Genomic DNA, 17,500 nt, shown 5'->3' with positions numbered 1-17,500 from the left:
AAGATGCTTTCACAGGAGGGAGGCAGTCATCTGTGAAGTTAGGGTGCTGGGGTTTGAAATTGACACAGGGAGGCAAACTTAGACTTTCTCCAGAAGGTGACTTTCTGCTCATGGAGCTTCCGTTCCCATTAGTCTGGAGTTATCCTTTAAAAAAAAAAAAGAAGAGAGAAAAAAGTGAAAAGAAAGAAAAAAAGCGAAAAGCAGAAGTCCACAAAGCGACCTCCCATGCGTTCCCTGCCCCAGGCAGTCTTCTTGGGTGAGCAGCCGGCTCTAGCAGGGCAGGTGTTCTGCTAGGAGCTTTCCCTGTGAACTCTGGCCGAGTGGATTCTTGGATCCTTTTAAGGAAACAATCCACAGAGCTGTATCCAGGCCTGCTCTTGCTCTCCTGATGTCTCCTTTGGTTGCATCCGTCCGTTTTTTCTCAGATCCTTTCTTAGAGGTTATTTTGGATGGGAAGAGTGCAAGCATGGGCTCACAGCAGTGATCGGTTTTCACTCTGTCTGGAGAAGTTATAACTTGTTTAGATGTTGCTCGATGTGGGGGAGGGAAGGGAAAAACCTGCTGATCGTTTTTTCCATCTGCATCGTGCACTCTTACTCTGATACCCTGCGCCCCTCCTCCCACCCCCAGGCCAGGTTGCTCACCTGAGGGTCTCAAGACTCTATGGGTGTGAATCAGTTTTAAGCACCAAACTGTAGTAAAAAAGATGGTGTACCTGTTTATAAGTATATGAAGCAAGGGGAAAGAGTGTTGGAACTGTGTCTTGATTGAGGTGGTTTTGTTTGTTTGTTTTTTAAGTATATATCTGTAAACCAAAGAATACTTTCTCTAAAATAAAACGTAAGTATCATTGCCAGTGGATGGAAACCTCCTCACACGGAACGCTTTGCTGGGTGAGGTTTGCAGTTGCAGGAACTTGTCTGCACAGTATCGTTTAAACAGTGCACTTGGATCTGAAAATGTGTTGAAAGAAAAAGGCTTGCCTCTCAGGATTGAATCTTGCATATAAATTAGTGTAAGTCCTTGTTTTAAGGAGTTTTATGAGGCTGGATTGACATTGCTTAAGAAACAGTTGGAAAAGTTAAGCATAAGCCACAAGTCATTTAGGAGTGTGAGTCACCTTTCTGACAAGCCAATAAGGTAAGAGAACCCGGGGTTGCTAAACAATTACGAGCCCAGCCTGAGGGGCCCTGGAAATATATTACAGGTATCAGTTAAGAAAACAGAGGAGTAGTGCTTTGCTACTCTGCAGAGGACAAGCTAAGACTGCTAACCAAACCAAAGGACCCGCACTGACGATGCCAATTTTTACCTTTGTTTCAGAACAAGGGCCATTCAAACCACCGGAGGTAAGATTGACATTTAAACTTTTTATGTAAGCTTTGCGTTTCAAGCTGCTTTTTAACTTCAACAGGCTTGAGCTCTTACGGTGTTAAATGTGCCTTTCCTGATGAACCGGTGAAGCTGAAGTGGAGGGAGCCGCCAGGCGCTTGTCAAAACACGACCTGAATTGGGAATTTTTCTGTTGTCTGAAGCCTTAGGTTGAGGTGAATGTGGCTGTTTGCCCCTCACGCATACTGGGTGAAGGTGGCTCTGTGTGCTGGGGAAGGTAGCCCCCCTCCAGGAAGTAGGTAGACCTATGGCCCACCATGATGTTGTTTCACTGCCCGGTAGTGGCTTGTGAGAGTTCTGCCAGTTTTACCAAGAATTTGGGTTCAGCTTTCTAGAAGTTTTTCACCTTCAGCACAAAGCTGGTCAGTACTGAGTCGTGTTGATCTAATCAAGCTCTGATAATATTTCCTTTTGGTTTAACACAGCCCAACGGCTTAAAAGTGTGTGGTTCATAAGTCTAGCTCTCAGAATAAAGCTACTTCGAAACATGGAAAAGAGTGTAAAATGCGACAGACCTCAGAACACCATTATTTTGGCCATCGGTCAAAACTTATAAAAGTTTTACATGACTCTGAAAATATAGGATAGCAAAATATTTTTTTAAAATAAATAGATGAAATTAAATATAACGTGAGTAAAAATGTTTAAGGTCATCTGAGAATTCCAGGACGAAAGAATGACAGTCTGTTTACTAAATTCCTATTATCTGTCTTTGAAAATGCCTCTGGATTTAGCATCAACAACCAAAACCAAAACCAGAATTAAAATACCAAACCCGAACAAGCAACCAGTAAATCAAACAGCCCAGACCAATGTGCCTGTGCACTGAGCATGGTTTTTATCGGCTAGTATTTATATAGTTGGTAAAAATATGGAAACCATGGGGAAATGTCTTCAGAGGCTGTGGTCTCGCCTTTATTTTATGTGTGTAATGTCTGCAGGCATGGTGTTATGGGTATGGTCTGAGGAACCTTGTGCTAGGCACAGCTGTTCAGAGTGCCTACTTAAATGAGTGTCAGGACATAGAGTTTAGACCAGGGACATATAATAAGGTAACAATCTTTCCTGAATTAAAAGGAGACCATATTGACCTCTTTCAGGCTAACTCCAGTTGCTCCCAAACTCCTGTTATGCTTCTTAGACAGGGAGGGCCGTTTTTATATGAGAGTTGTCTGGGTTCTTCTTGTATGACCTTGCTAAACATGCTGGTCTTGGTCCTGGGCTTCAACTCGAAGATACTTCACATATTATTATTAGACATGTGTATTATTTTTTTTCCCTAAGAAAATGATTTCATTTTATCTCAAGGAAGTCCTAGGAAGTGGGTGTATTTGCAGAAGGAAAATGTGCTAATAAGAAGTAGTTAATCATTCTCACATGATATTAAATAATTCTCTCAGACACATTTATACCCTCAAAATTACATGTGAGCCTATTAATAAAAAGAAATTAATTTTCATGTTGAAAATTTAAAATTGTAGCGTCGGTGTCGCAGTGATTTTCTTAACTTTTGAATGTAATAAGTGCAATTTTCATTTAATGTTTAACTTTACTAATAGCCTCCACTTTGTCTGGGTAGAAGATGATAGCGTGGGCTGAGGCTAGCCAATTAATTCATCTGGGAACTGCTTTATTTTAGGAAAAGAGTATGGTAAAGAATATTGAGAATGTGATTTTGTTTGTTTGTTTGTTTGTTTGTTTTCTTTCTTGAAAACTTTCTATCTCTCCTACACTGGCCTCGAGTTCTCCTCTGTTGCTATGGTTGTATGATTGGGAGTTTTTCTTCTAAGAATTTGGCTTCATTCTCGGCAGGTCCCCTAGTCACAGGATCCACGGGTCTGCATTGCTGTGCCTTGGCTGTCCCCTCCCACCCAGTCTGGCTTTCAGGGAGCCTGCAAACAACCCATAGCAAGTTCACTACTGCACGTCTACCTACTCAGCCACTTCACGCCTATCCCCCCTTGCCGAGGGGCCAAAGCTAACTCCACAAAACAGAGGGAGCTTTTCCTTATATTGTGGGTAAAATTCAACAGAGAGAATTAGTTCTCTTTCCCTCCAAGAAGCACGAAGACAGGATTTTTAGATAATACACACATTTTAAAAAGAATAATAAGACAAGGCAGTGAAGCAAGAAATAATTACCAAACGCTTATATAAAATTAGGTTTGCCTCCCGGACCCTTCTGGGGAGAATAAAAGAGTCAAATTCCAGAGACCAACTCCCCTGTCTCCTGGGTCTGTGACTTCCAGGCATGGCTGCCATGGATCGCCTTTCTTTCCCAACTTCTACCTAAAGACTAGGTCTCTCTAGTCACAGGAGGGACATTGAATATTGCATTTCAAAAAAGATTTTAACGTATTTTGTAATTTTTATAGTAAAAATGTCAGATACTTTTAGACTAGAGTTAATCACAGTTTTGTTTAGTTGGGATTTCTCTGTGTGTGTAGAATTAATTTAACATATACTCTATTTTACTGCCCACCTCTCCTGTGGAAAAGTCCCTGGTTTTAGAGTGACTGGTTTAAATGACTTCTCAGGAGGAAGAACATTAAACAGTTGGTAAGGCAAATGGGGCCCAGCGACAGATGCCTGAAATCTCAGCTCCTGAGGGGGCCGAGGCAGGAGGATCTCTTGCATGTGTGGATTTGAGATCAGGAAGGGCAGCAGCATAGCAAGACCTCAGTTCAAAACCGCAGCGAAGTGTAGATGCTGTAGTTTCCAGAACAGAACGTATCCTATGTGTGAATTGAAACTTTCACAACTCCACCAAGTTAATAATGACAGTAACAGTAAAGATTCACTGAACGATCCAAACACTTAAGACAAATGAACTCTCACCACCATGCTGGTGAAGTAGTTATCATTTCCCCCTGAAAGATGGGAAAGCTCGAGCGGAACGTCCTATCTTCGAAGATAGTCTTTTCTATATGGTCAGTAACTGTATTGTGTTACCTACTTTAATCTTAAGCCCTAGGTCAAACTGGGCAAGAGTTTCTGTTGCCAGTGAAGGTGATGGTGTTGGTGGGAAGCAAACCATATTTTTTTTTCTGTTGAAAGTATCGTGAGTTGCTTTGTTTGGTGCCCCTTCTGTAGAGAACTCAAAAATTGTTCAATCAAATTTTTGGTAAGAAAGAGCTCAGTTTTGACAGGAGTTTTCTTTCCTGTTTTCAGAGGAGGATCTGTAACCCTCATGTTTATGTCTTGGCCACCAAGGAGCCCAGGGCAACACGTTTTCTTACAGCAATTCTCTCTAATGGTTTTCCTAGCATAGGTACCCTGTTTACTCAGTAGAAATCCCAGCAGACTTTAATGATCCTATTCATCTTTTACAAATGCATTTTGAGAGTGGTTGAGGTGAAAATAAAAAATTCCATGTTTAAACTTTCTCTACACTGCTTTACCTAAGAATCTAGAATCTCCTAGAATCTCCAGCACATGGCTCTGAGTACCTGAGAGTATTAAAGCCCCCATTCCAACATTTCAGTGATTTAACTTATGAAAGAAACCAGCCTGAGAAGCTGCCCTGAGAAAATTCCATGGCTTAGGTGTAGGTTTTAAAACGGGGACTCCTCTGACGAAACCATGTCCCTATATACACAATGACAAATTCCAACACACGTAAAAGAAAATTCCTCTCAGGAGAATCTCAATGATTCAGTGGTCCTACACACAACTTCACATCTACTGTATAACAAAAATTTAAAGAAATAAATCCTTCATTAATTCTGAGATTATTGTAGTAATCAAGTAACAAAGAATTCAATGCTTGTGAAAACAAGTGGTAACCGTTCATTTTCAGATTTAAAATCGCTTGTCTTGCGGTGTTTTTTTCTTTTCTTTTCCTTTTTTTTTTTTTTTTTTAAAGTGTGATGGGTTTTTGTTTTTGCCTTTTTTTTTCCCAAAAGGAATTCCCTTCCTATGATAATTGATTTGTTTTGCTTCATGAATTGCCTGTACTTTTTTTTAATTATGAAGATAATAATTCATCTATAATTAAAACACATTATCAAATAAGTGTTTTCTGGAGCCAGAGCTTTGGGTCTTTAGTTTGAAGTTTTATGCCTTTTTCAGCCCCTGGTCTGCCATGGCCCAGAAATACTTGAGTGAGAATTTTTACACACCTGCTTAAAGCTGCATATTTCTTTGCTGGGAATATTTTCTAACCATGAATGGGGATGGTTTTCCTATATCCTATAATCCTATGGCTTTAAGAATTATTAGGTTATGACGCATAAATAAGGCAAACGAAAGTATTTCTGTTCATTTCAATGACTTATAAAATGTAGTGGTATTCTAATGGAAACTTATCAGAGGGATTCTATTAAATTATAAATAGAAGCATTCAAATCACATTTTGTTTACAGTTAGCCATGATTCTAATCGGGACTAAGGCAACATTGATTGCCAGAGCTTCCCTGCTACAACGATGCTATCCCATCTCACTAACGCTCCTGTCTTGCTTTGTTTTCCTCACAGAAGCGGACCAATGGACTTCGGCGAGCTTCCAGACAGGTGGATCCAGGTCTGTTTCTCATTATATAATCTGTGAAAACTGCAGTTAAGTGACTGTGAAGGTAAATGGAAATCGCTGTGGAAAGTCAGCTGCACCGCTGACCTTTGTCCCCACAGTTTGGTCTATACCTTGTGACCAGGAGGTGAAGGTCTAAAGTGCAAGTCACTCCTGGGTGACTAACCTCCAGCTCCCAGGGCTTTCAGCGTTTGAGCTGGTTATTTGCTTAACTGCACAGCCACAGGGTTGCCTGCCTAATGCTAACATACCCAGCACCCTCCTCATTTCCCTCCTAAATCAGGTAAGAAAGCCAACCAGCTCACCACCACTGTTCTTAGAGGGCAGAGGAGAGCGTGCAACTGCTACCCTCCCCAACTGGGGGGCTTCTGATTCTCTATTTATACGACTTTACATCAGCAAAGTGATTGTCGGGTCTCTGAACAAGTGTCCTCTGGAGACTTGGAGTGATCCAGCTGTAAAAACAAAACAACGCAAATAAAACAGAACAAACGAAAACCTGTTTTTTCCTAACTTTGTAAAGTTTGCCCTATGCTATCACAGTGTAATTACTTTTTCATTCATTAAGACGTGCCTTCCACAGTTTAGTCACTGAACGTTCTGTTCTGTGCATGACCCTGTCCTTGGAGGTGTAGCGGGATTCCTCGATAAAGCATTTCAATATGTGCATTTCATAGTCCAGCGAGTGTACTGTGGATCTGGGCTATTGTTTACATTTGCATTCTCGTCCTCAGCACTGTTCGTTTAGCTGTAAAGTTGCGTTTTCAAAGCATAACATCCTTTAACTGAAACCACACCCAGGCTGGCCCTACCGGTTTGTGAGATGACAGAGATTATGGAAGCCCTGTTGCCTCTGGCTAGACATTGACTCACTTATATCCCAAGTTTTTTTTTAACTCATCTAACTACAGAACAAAATTAATGCCATTAAAAAACCCAAAAACCATAGAGTTCTGTTTTACTTTTTAATAATTCTGACTTTCTCAAGCCAAGATCCTTTGCAAGGGGTCTATATGTTGACATTTAGAAGATAACTCACTCATATTTAATAGGAGTGTGTTGATTGTGTGTGCGATGTTTCTTTATTGTTTTGTGTGAATTGTATTTCTATTCCAGAAAATAATCTGGCTTTTAAAAGTGTTATTTTGAAATTTCTTTTACTCCTCTGGGCATTTTTATTTGGTCTATTTCCCTGTAGAGAAGTGCATTTACTTAGAGAGTCAGATGATGCACATTTAACTCTATAATTTACTCCGCAGTTGGTTTTCTACAATCCTTTAGATTGTTTAAAGGAAAATATAGTGAATTCTCAGGTTATAAATGTGGCCTAGTAGATCAGTGACAAAGAGATAAAGTCCCGCATGAAGAATAAGCTTACAAACATTCCAAAAGTGAGCGCGTACATTATAGGATGCTTTCCTGTATTTGCGTGTGAGTGGTTTTCCACTCATCACGTTTCTATGAAGAAGCAAATGGGTAATGCTCTTGTGGCTGCAGTGAGGTTCCACATGCCCCTTCCTTTAGCCACTCCTGGATGAGGCCTGAGGTATGTGTCAAGCTTGATTGCTTTCGCAGTCCTGCCTCCTCCTCTGCCGACTCACCATGCTTCTTTGCTCAGGATAAACCCTTGTTTGACACTTGTCTTTCGGGCAAATGATGTTCAGCAGATTTTCATGATTCTTGGGACGTGTTTATCCAAGACGTTTCAAGAGATACCCAGACAACTGGGACAGAACGTACACACAGCTCCCTAGAAGCAGCGTTGGCCATTGGTGTCTTTGGTGTAGAAGTTCTCTTGACTATCCCATCTTCTTTTCTCACTAAAATCTCTAAGTTATAGTACACTGATTGCTTTCTAGAACCTCATAAGAATGGGTTGTAGAAAAATAATCAGGCTGTTGGGGGAGGGGGGCAAAGTACCTACTTCATCAGGTTCAAATTTCAGAGGCCCTGTACAAAACTTAATCTCACACATACCTTTATTGTTGAAAGGACTTTAATACACAGTTATGTGTACAGAAGACACAACAAACATTTGTTACATGAATTAGTGAGTGACTATACATTTTTCCTTATATGTTGACTCTCTTGCTTTTTCTTTTTTATACATTTTGGTTAAAATATAATTATCACTTCTTCTCCCTCCCTCCTCTAATCTCTCTCAAGTCTCTTCCCTTCAACTCCTTTTTTCTCTCTATGAATTGATAGCCTCTTCTTCACCATTATTATTGTAGATATAACATATATATATATACATATATATATATGTACAAATATATAAATAACAACCTGAGTTTGTTTCTGTTGTCTGTGTGCATGTGGTTTCACTTTCTATTGGACAACCACTTAGGGGGTTCATCAGGGGAGAGACTGACTCTCCCTCAGCAGTCACCAGTTACTTGCAGTGCCTTATTAAGGAGTGTGGTCCCCTAAGATTTCCCCCTCTCCTAGCTAGCATGTCTATTGCTGTTGCTATTGTCCAGATCTTAACTATGCATCCATGTCTGAGAGAGACTGATTGACAAGCACCGTGGTATTCTGGCTCCTCCAGTCGTTATGCTTCCTCGGGGTTGGTCCCTGAGCTGTAGAGGCAAGAGCCGACATACAAATATATCCATTGCACTTGGCTCCCCAGGCTCCATTGATGTCTGTGTCTGGTCCAGTGGTGGTTTCCTGTGATGGTCTTCATTTGCTGTAAAGAGAAGCTTCCTTGACAGCTGGTGGTATATATACTTATCTGTGGGTATATGGATAAGATTTAGAATGCAGTTAAGAATTATTTTGGTCTAGCAAAGGGACAGTAGTAGATTGTCCATGACCTCACTAACTCTAGAAAGTTACCTAAGTTTCTAATCCTAGGCATAGTTTCCCTCCTGTTAGTGGGCTGTCATTCTAATTTGAGAGCAATTGGTTGCCACCAACATGTGAGTGCCACTTATTTACCAATATCTTGGCACTTTGGATACTGTTGTGTTTCTTGGGTGCTACAACTGGGTAGGATTATTAATTGCTTCCCTCCATTGGCAGCTTCCAAGTATTTTCTGGCAGCATGGTAGCCAGACCATAGGAAGGAGGTTTTCAAGTTCTATCTACCTCAAATAATCTAGGTCCTGTGTTCTTGGTGTGCAGCGTTTTCAGCAGTAGACACTTACTTACATTCAGGGAAGGAGAACTAAAGACAACAGCCATTGTTTGGGAGTCATGTGGACCACCCTGACTAACCATTCTAAAGGGGTTTTCATGTCCGATACTGGATTTTTGTTAATCTGTGGTTCTTGTGGAGAGCACTTGTTAATCCTAGTTTCATAATTTCCTTTAAGATGTGTGTATGAGTATGCATTCACGTCTATATGATTTAGTTGGTTATAGAGTAATACAAATCTTTGATGTTTTATCAAGCAACATTTGTGATATTTGTTTCATCTTCCTCTTTCTGTGTTGACCTTCCTTCCCCTTCCTGTTTGCAAGCCCCTTACCCATTTTTCCTCTTCTCAATTCCTGTCACTTGTGTCCTGCTATTCGCTTACTTTTGAATTCTATCTGATGTTGTATTAGTGAACCATGTCACGATGTAGAGTTGGGAAGCGTGGATCTGAGACATGTTGTTTACACTTTGGGCTAGCCTACGTTCTTTGCTTGCTGCCCCACTCCTTTTAGTTTGCTTCCTCTGTTGTGGCTTTCATACGTATGAAAGAAGAATACATGTGTTGTGAGCATGATGGGAGGTAGTATATACAAAGTGCTTAGTAAGCACTAGACACTCATTTGTATTGATAATTATATTAATTTGTTCTACAGCAATTTATTTAATGTTGGACACTTTGTCATGTGGAGAATCAGTATTTGCAACTTAAATCTTTGAAAAATGATTCAATTTTCTATTAAAACTATATTGAATCAAGAAGTTGCAGCCATGCGTAGCGGTGAATTTCTTTAATCCTAGAACTTGGCAGGCAGGGACAGCTGTGAGTTCAAAGCCAGCCTGGTCTACATAGTGAGTCTTAAGACATCCAGAGCTTCCTACTGAGGCCCTGTATTGAAAAAAATATAAACAAGAAAGTTACATAATCATAGTAATATTCATATTTCCTTTATTTCCTGATTGCTAAGCAACTTTTACAATCTTTGGATTATCTTCACCAAAAGATTCAACCAAAAGAGTTGGTTGAAAGTGATTTGTTTTGGCTTTAGTTGTAAGAGTTTGTGACTTCAGGACAATGAAAACTCTCATTGAAAACTGTGGGGTTATTTTGTGGATTTCTAACACAACCCAAGAAAGACGAGGGCTACATGTTTGTGCTGTGGCTTGTCTGCACACAGAAAATTCTACTAGTAATTATATCTAATCTTTGTATACCATATTAATAATGGTTTCATTGTTTTTTCCTTGTGCTGTAGTAGGCTAAGAACTTTTTTTTTAATCCTGAGTGCTTTTACAAATGTAATGTGTGTCAGATGCAAATGCTGGTAGCTCTTTTGAATCACTTAAATATAGCAGGATGCTTTCACCAGTTTGTACCTCTCTTCCTGAGACAGATGTTGGTATCAGGAAAACAACACTTGTAACAGACAGATCAATTATTTCAGGAACACGGAGGTGCTGGGTCTTTTTCAAGAACATGAGATCATAAATCTCAAGCAAATCCGAGCACTGCTGTAATATTTTTCACCTCAAGTGGCACTCAAGGTCAAAGTTACCAATTAAAATTTAATACCTAGGTTTAAAAAATTTCCTCCTATCTAAGTATCGGAGATTTAAGATTGATTTCTGATGGCATGCAGTATATCTGTTTGCCATAGCATGTGATCTTTATACCAAGTTCATATTTCTAGACTTTTATGTACATTTGTGGAACTCATAACCTCTTGTATGTAAGTCATGAGCGTAAAAAAAAAATCGGGTTGTTATTCTTTGTCATGGTGTTTAAAGATTAGATAGAGCAGATGGGAAATGCTTTGGTAGCTCTCTCCTGTGAGCTTAAGCTGCTTGTGTGTACTGTGATAGCCTAGCACAACAAGTAAACAGATAATGTCCAAGTGCATGGATCCTCCCGAAAGCAAAGACTTGTGTGTTCACTGTAACCTTCTTGGTTAAGGGAAGATACGTGTGATTCAGAAAGGCCACCCTTAGGAGTTGTCTCAACCGTTTCTTACCAGAGTCATCTTCAGCGATGATCTCTTTCTCTTCAAGATGAGTAGTACTGATATTCATGCTCTTCTTGTCCTTATGAGAAGACAGGATTGAAGTCATTTTTATCATCAACTTCATGTCTTACATGACACTAAACCCAGCATGTTGCTAATTATACAAACAACACGTCCCTTCTCCACAATATTTGTATTCTAGGTAGAAAAGATAGTTAAAAGCACCAGGTTTCGGCTGAATAAATGCATATGTAGATACATTAGTTGTAAAGATTTAACATTGTGTACTATTCTACATGTAGGTACTTTGGATCATGGTACAGCATAGTATCTTAGAGAATAGCCTTACAAACACAGCAAAACATTTTTAATTACATAATACATGCAAATAAGCTAAATGAATTAGAAAAATAAGAAACTGTGGGCTTGAGTTACTTTTAAACTAATTTATGTGTATGATGTTTTCATTTATGTAAATAAACAGTTTGCTATGCTGGCTTATGGTACCGAATTGGAGTTTAATAGGGTTCTCTTTGCTGCTTTAATTTCAAAGGTTTGCATTCCAAGTCTAAATAGAATTGCTGACTTCCTCTAGATTTGATTTTAAACAGAACGACTTATTCAGTAGAGAAATTTTATATTTCAGTTTCCAAGTAGAAAACAGTGATGAGAAAAAAAATACCAACCCACTATTTTTAAACTGTGACTCTAAAAGCTCCTTTTAAAAAAATGATCCTTTTCTTTTAAATCAGGGAAGCAAATGCACCTTGACGGCTTTTGTAAATGAGCCTTTGTCTGCAATCAATAAGATGCAGTTTCCATAGATTGTCATATTTCCATATTAATCAGTCATTCCCATGTCTATCTTTCTGTCACCTCCAAAACTAATTTTTCATCAAATATAAATCCTAACCGAAATGGTGGGAGCATAATTGTAAATGTAAAAATATATTTCACATTGAGAGAAATAAACTTGAGAAAAGAAATGGGGCAAGGAGAACCCGGTGATTAAGACTCATTGCAGAGGAATGAGAAATCCAAGCTGTGAATGGAGCCGGAGAGTGTGCTCTGGTTTTTAAAATAGCTGATTTTCCTCCGAGCTTCTATTAAACTATGAACAATAAGACGAGTTCTGCACTGAGGCAGTTGATCCCCTTGTAGTTATTTTCAGGACTACCTTTCTAATTCCCTTTGCCAGGATAACAGATTTCTGAAATGAGCATCACAGCACCTGGCTCACGTCTCTTTCAGTTTGAGGATTTATTTCTCCTTTTCAAGGCTCATTCTGAGTTCACAAAGGACCACTCCCGCTTTCTGGCGGGTCTGTACATGCCTTGCCAAGCCAGTCTTTCCTACTGCACAGGTACCTTTAGGACAGGAACAAAGAGGAGGCGAAGAGTTATAGATGTGCATCTAGGGAGGTGGTCCTTTTAGATGGCAAGCAACATCAGTAATGTGATTATTGAGATAATAAAATATTTGTGTTATAATATACAGCACCTTTTTATGGATCACTTATGAACTTTTAGCGTAATCTTATTGATAGTGTTATCCTTAGAAGGTAAAGTATGCATTTATTAAATGTTTAGGAGAGCATGACAAAAAAGGAATTCATAAATTCTTTGAGCTACTTTGAACATTTATCATTGATACAATATTCTTTACTTGGAAGATGAGATGTGGCCCATGTTTCCTTCTCTGTATCTGTAGCCACGATAGTTAACTACTGCTCCACATAAGAAGGCAAACTATGTGCCATGAAATACTAGATAAAAATAGAAACTTCAGCGATTTTCTATAGGCCAACCACTTCTGAGAGCCAGATAATCTCATTTCAGCACTGCGATCCCAACTGTTAAATAAAAGAATCCAATTGGATCAAAACATATTACTGTCCAGTAACAGTATTTGGTGTAATATCTAACTGATCCTAGGAGAGAAACCATTGGTAGATTAGTTTATGGTTATATCATTACCACAGTTCTTTTTACAAATCGGTTTGTGTTAACTGGAGCATGGGAGTATAGTTTGTAAAATTTTGGTCGAAAGAGTGTTTTATTATTTAGTTATTTTTCAACATCATCAAATCGATTTTCAATTTGAATGGGGAGAAATGCTTACATTAGGTTCTTCCATTTTTTTTCATCTCTGCAGCAGTGGCTGTAGTGAGGGTTGCCTGTGGATGGACAGCCTACTGTCTATGCCCCACTTCCACAATGGAGGTATGGAGAAGGGGCTGACTCAACATGTCCGCAGAGAGCTTTTTGTGTATTTTCTTTTTTTCTTTCTTTCTCTCAATTCTATGTGTACAGATTTGAAAAGGAAAAAGGAGGAGAAGAAAACATTTTTCAGACATTTCACCCAGGAGGGTCCTGTGGCCAGCTTTTCTGTTTCCTATATTCTTCTCTTACTACTTGTAGGTTTTTCTAAAGTACATCAGGAGGCGCATAACCTAAAATAGGGGGCTGGGGACATCAACAAAGGCTGATCCTGAATGGTAGCTTTACTTTTCAGCAGTGCCAAGAGAGGCAGTGTTTTCGTCTCACGGTTGAGGGTGGTCTAATTGTGTCCTTGTACCTGAAGCATCAGGCTGGCATTCTCCTGTGAACAGATGCGAGCAGGAGTTCTTTGTTCCACGGTTACCTACTGAGCGTTAGTACAGATCGGTTTATTCAATTAGAAAGCCTAATGAACAAGACCCTAAGGATCCTAAGGGACTGTGTCTTGTGGGGACAAATGGGAAGAAGGTGCCTTAAATGCTGGAAGAGTCAGGAAAGACAACAAAAGACATGGATGTATTGTAGTTGGTCATAGCCTAGAGCTGTGACTGAAAGGAAATACAGGGAAGGGAAGGGCTGATCATAAGTTTACCTTTGTTAATCAGTGTGTGTGTGTGTGTGTGTGTGCGTGTGTGTGTGTGTGTGTGTGTGAGAGAGAGAGAGACAGAGAGAGACAGAGAGAGAGAGACAGAGAGAGAGAGAGAGAGAGAGAGAGATCCTACAGTAGTAAATTTCCAAATGACTTCTTCTAAAAGGCCTTTAGTGTTATTTCTCACTGTGCATTCTCCTATACCTTGACATGCCCTCCCTCACCCAAACCCTTTCCACCCTATCATTCCATCCATTTTCACTTACATCAGAACTTTCAGAGACTGGATTTTATATTTCGGGATATACGTTGGCAGTGGTTATCATGGATGGATAACCTTGGAAGAGTTTAGCATTGTTTATCACCTCTGAAATGGGGATAAGTAGCAACTCTTTTCTTGTGTCACAAGGAAGGTCAAATGGATTAATAGATGAAGCACTTTACCCCAACATTAGCAGATGCAGATTTGTAAGTGATGGCTGTCATTGATGCATACACACTCCTGCACTGGTTCCATACTGGTGTGTTACTACTTGTCCTAAATAAGATCTTATAGGCCGTGACTCTAACACCTGAGCAGGATTCATAGGTACTCTCTGTTTCAGGTTTGCTCACAAAGACTCATTTAGCATGTAAGGTGATGCTAGATGTCATCTGAAGGGTCAGCTGGGGAAGGGTTCACTTTCAAACTCAGGGATCTGAAAGGAGTATTCCAATCCCTTTAGACTACTGGGCTAAAGGCCCCAATACCTACCACACATGGCCAGATGCTGCTCTCACCTCGTTGCTGTGTGAACTTTCTACTACTGATGTTTATTTTACCAAACCAAGAAGTCAGTAGGGAATCCTAGCAATTCAAGTCTTATAAGACACAATCACGAGAGTGACATTGCATCATGGCTTCTTGAGTTTAAGATGATTACCCAGAATCATGGAATGTATGGTGGGTACCAATCATACTCATAGTGTTTGAGTCTAAAATCCCTCTAAATGATCTCTGCTTCCTAGTATCTTTGTACAGGGGAAAAGCTTATTTCTAAGACCTAACTGCAGTGAGAATTAGCAATGAGATCTGGTCTGTTTTGCAGAGTTCGTTAGTAATTGCTGTTACTGAGCAGATTCATGACTGATTTTATTTTATGCATTGTTAATTTTGAAAATGTTAATCTCGAATTGCTACAGTATTTCAATTAATTTGGACGATTAAAACTTAGCACTAGAAGAATCCCTCACAGAAGATAAGGCAGCTAATTAGAAGCTCTGAAACAAACAACTGGTAGACCCTGGCTCAGAAACGAACTGGGTGGATGACTGGCAGAACTCACTCTGCCGAACGGCTTTGAAGTAGAGAGAATGATTTCTGGCAGACTACATATTAAAGTTGAGTGAAGTTGATTTTTCAAAAAGATATTTTAAGACATTAACTGTTTAATATATAATTTAAAAATATGATGCAGTTCTGAAAACTGCCTTATTTTGCTGTGTTATCTTTTGAATAACAATGGCAGTGGCAGAAATGCAATAGTCATTGTTCAGTTATGGCTGACTGGTGTGAACTAGGCTTTAAAATATTGACTTTCTGTAATAAACTAAACTCTTGCATTTAGAAATTTATTGTGAAAAATCTTAGAAAAAAACATGTATAACCCACTCATTCAGGTGACCCCTCCTTAGTTTAGTTGATCCTCATGCTTCATGTATGTGTGTGTGTGTGTGTGTGTGTGTGTGTGTGTGTGTGTGTAGAGTAACATGTTTACAAAATGTCTGACATTTCAAGATTTGTTGTTCTGCGTTTATCCCTTTGTCTCCTGAATGCATTTGTTCAACCATTTGAGAAGTCTGCAGGCTTGGGTTAAATTTAAAGAGTGAACAAAATGTGTTCCTGCTTCCACAGAACTGAGAGGTAGCAGGAAGTTAGTCTTGAAGATTTGAGTCAGTGAATGCAAGAGAGTGAAGGGTCCATGGTGATTGGGAATGAGGTCTACACTGGGATGCGCAACACAGGTAGATGGTTGATGAAAAATGTGGATGGAAGATAAATGTGGTTGAAAGGAACAGCTCTGGTCAAGGCCAGGAGGAGTCACAAGTACAGAACAGTAGAGAAGGAGAGCTGTGTGTAAGAGACAGGGCAAGGTATTTGTTATTCCACACCAGGAAATTAGGAGTACAGTATATCTGGAAGAGCTCGTTAAGCCTTGGAAAAGTTGTAACTATAACAGTAACATGGTTAGCTCTGTTAAAAAGATCATCCTACTTGTAATTTGAAGGGAATCCTGAATTTTTAAAGGCTCTTCAAAAATGTGAAGTGAGTTTTAGCTTGATTTATTGTTAAACATTCCTTCTAGTCTTTATTATTATAAAAGTGAAAGGACATGAGCAGATGTAGCCAGATGGTGATTGCTATTTAAGAATGGAGTCATGAAGTTAGAGTTTCTGGGTCAGTGCATATAAATTCAGATAGAGAGGGGTGTGTGTGTGTGTGTACACGTGTGTGTGTTAATATGTATGTGTGTATTAAAACTGTCTTTAATATTATATTGCATTCTACCTGCATTAATATTGGCATCAGAAGATAGGTCATATGCTTTTGACTATTGACACTGTATTCTTTTGCTATATGTTATTTGATAGAAATGAAATAGTGTTTTGAAACTTATCTGAGTTGGTAAATCTATTGTAAGTTCAAAATATCATGAAGTCAAAAATGCAGTAAGTAAAAAAATGCAGTTAACATACTAGGCATCATTGTTTTATAACCCACTGTACTATCTCATATCTCTCTCTCTCTCTCTCTCTCTCTCTCTCTCTCTCTCTCTCTCTCTGTGTGTGTGTGTGTGTGTGTGTGTATGTATGTATGTATGTATGTATGTCTATGTACACTGGTAATCAAACTCAGGGCCTTACACATGGCAGGCAAGTTCCTTACTGTGAGTATCAGCTCACAGGATTGTGCCCAACTGGACCCTTGGCTGACTGATGCTACCCTGAATGTGAAGAGAGCATTGTATAGTATTTGTCTAAACTGGGAAAATATATAAACTCATAATATGGTTTCTATTGAATGTACATTAATTTAACATTACCAGAAAGTCCAAAGTCATAAATTAGGCCACCTTACATTGAGGACCACATGTAGTTAATGTGTACCAGTAAGTTCAAATACACAAATAAATAACATTTTTAAAAAATATATGAATAATTTTCTAGCATATTTGTTTCTATATAGATTTCAGATTTGCAGGTTCTCAAAGGTTTTTGAATATTATTTCCTTTATGTTTAGATATTTTAATATACTCTTAGGTATATTTAATATGGACATCAAAATTTTTGCAATGACATTTATGCTTATTTTCAGTTAAGTTATAACTTTTTTAAATTTTTAAAATTTCAAAGTAAGACCGTAGTCTCTGATCATCTTTAAAATGCACATCAAAATGTTTTCAATGATTTTTCAATTATTAACATATTTAAGCAATTGTTTTCAAACATTGCTTAAAGTCTACTTTTTGTACTGTATAGCTTTGCAGGGTTTTAGACTCAATAGTTTGCTTAGACTGTGCTATCTT

At 38.9% G+C, this 17,500-nt stretch overlaps 1 protein-coding gene across 1 annotated transcript in view; it reads left to right on the top strand.

The window, feature by feature from the left end:
- Positions 1–17,500, top strand: part of Vav3 (vav guanine nucleotide exchange factor 3) — a 331,496-nt gene that overhangs the window by 226,887 nt on the left and 87,109 nt on the right. The window contains exons 18-19 of the mRNA XM_032897450.1: positions 1,324–1,349; positions 5,869–5,914. Of these exons, the coding sequence (XP_032753341.1) occupies positions 1,324–1,349; positions 5,869–5,914 (72 nt within the window). The remainder of the gene's footprint in view (positions 1–1,323; positions 1,350–5,868; positions 5,915–17,500) is intronic.

Source organism: Rattus rattus, chromosome 3, assembly GCF_011064425.1.
Source record: "Rattus rattus isolate New Zealand chromosome 3, Rrattus_CSIRO_v1, whole genome shotgun sequence".
NCBI lineage: Eukaryota > Metazoa > Chordata > Mammalia > Rodentia > Muridae > Rattus > Rattus rattus.
This window is presented reverse-complemented; position numbering and strand designations above follow the sequence as displayed.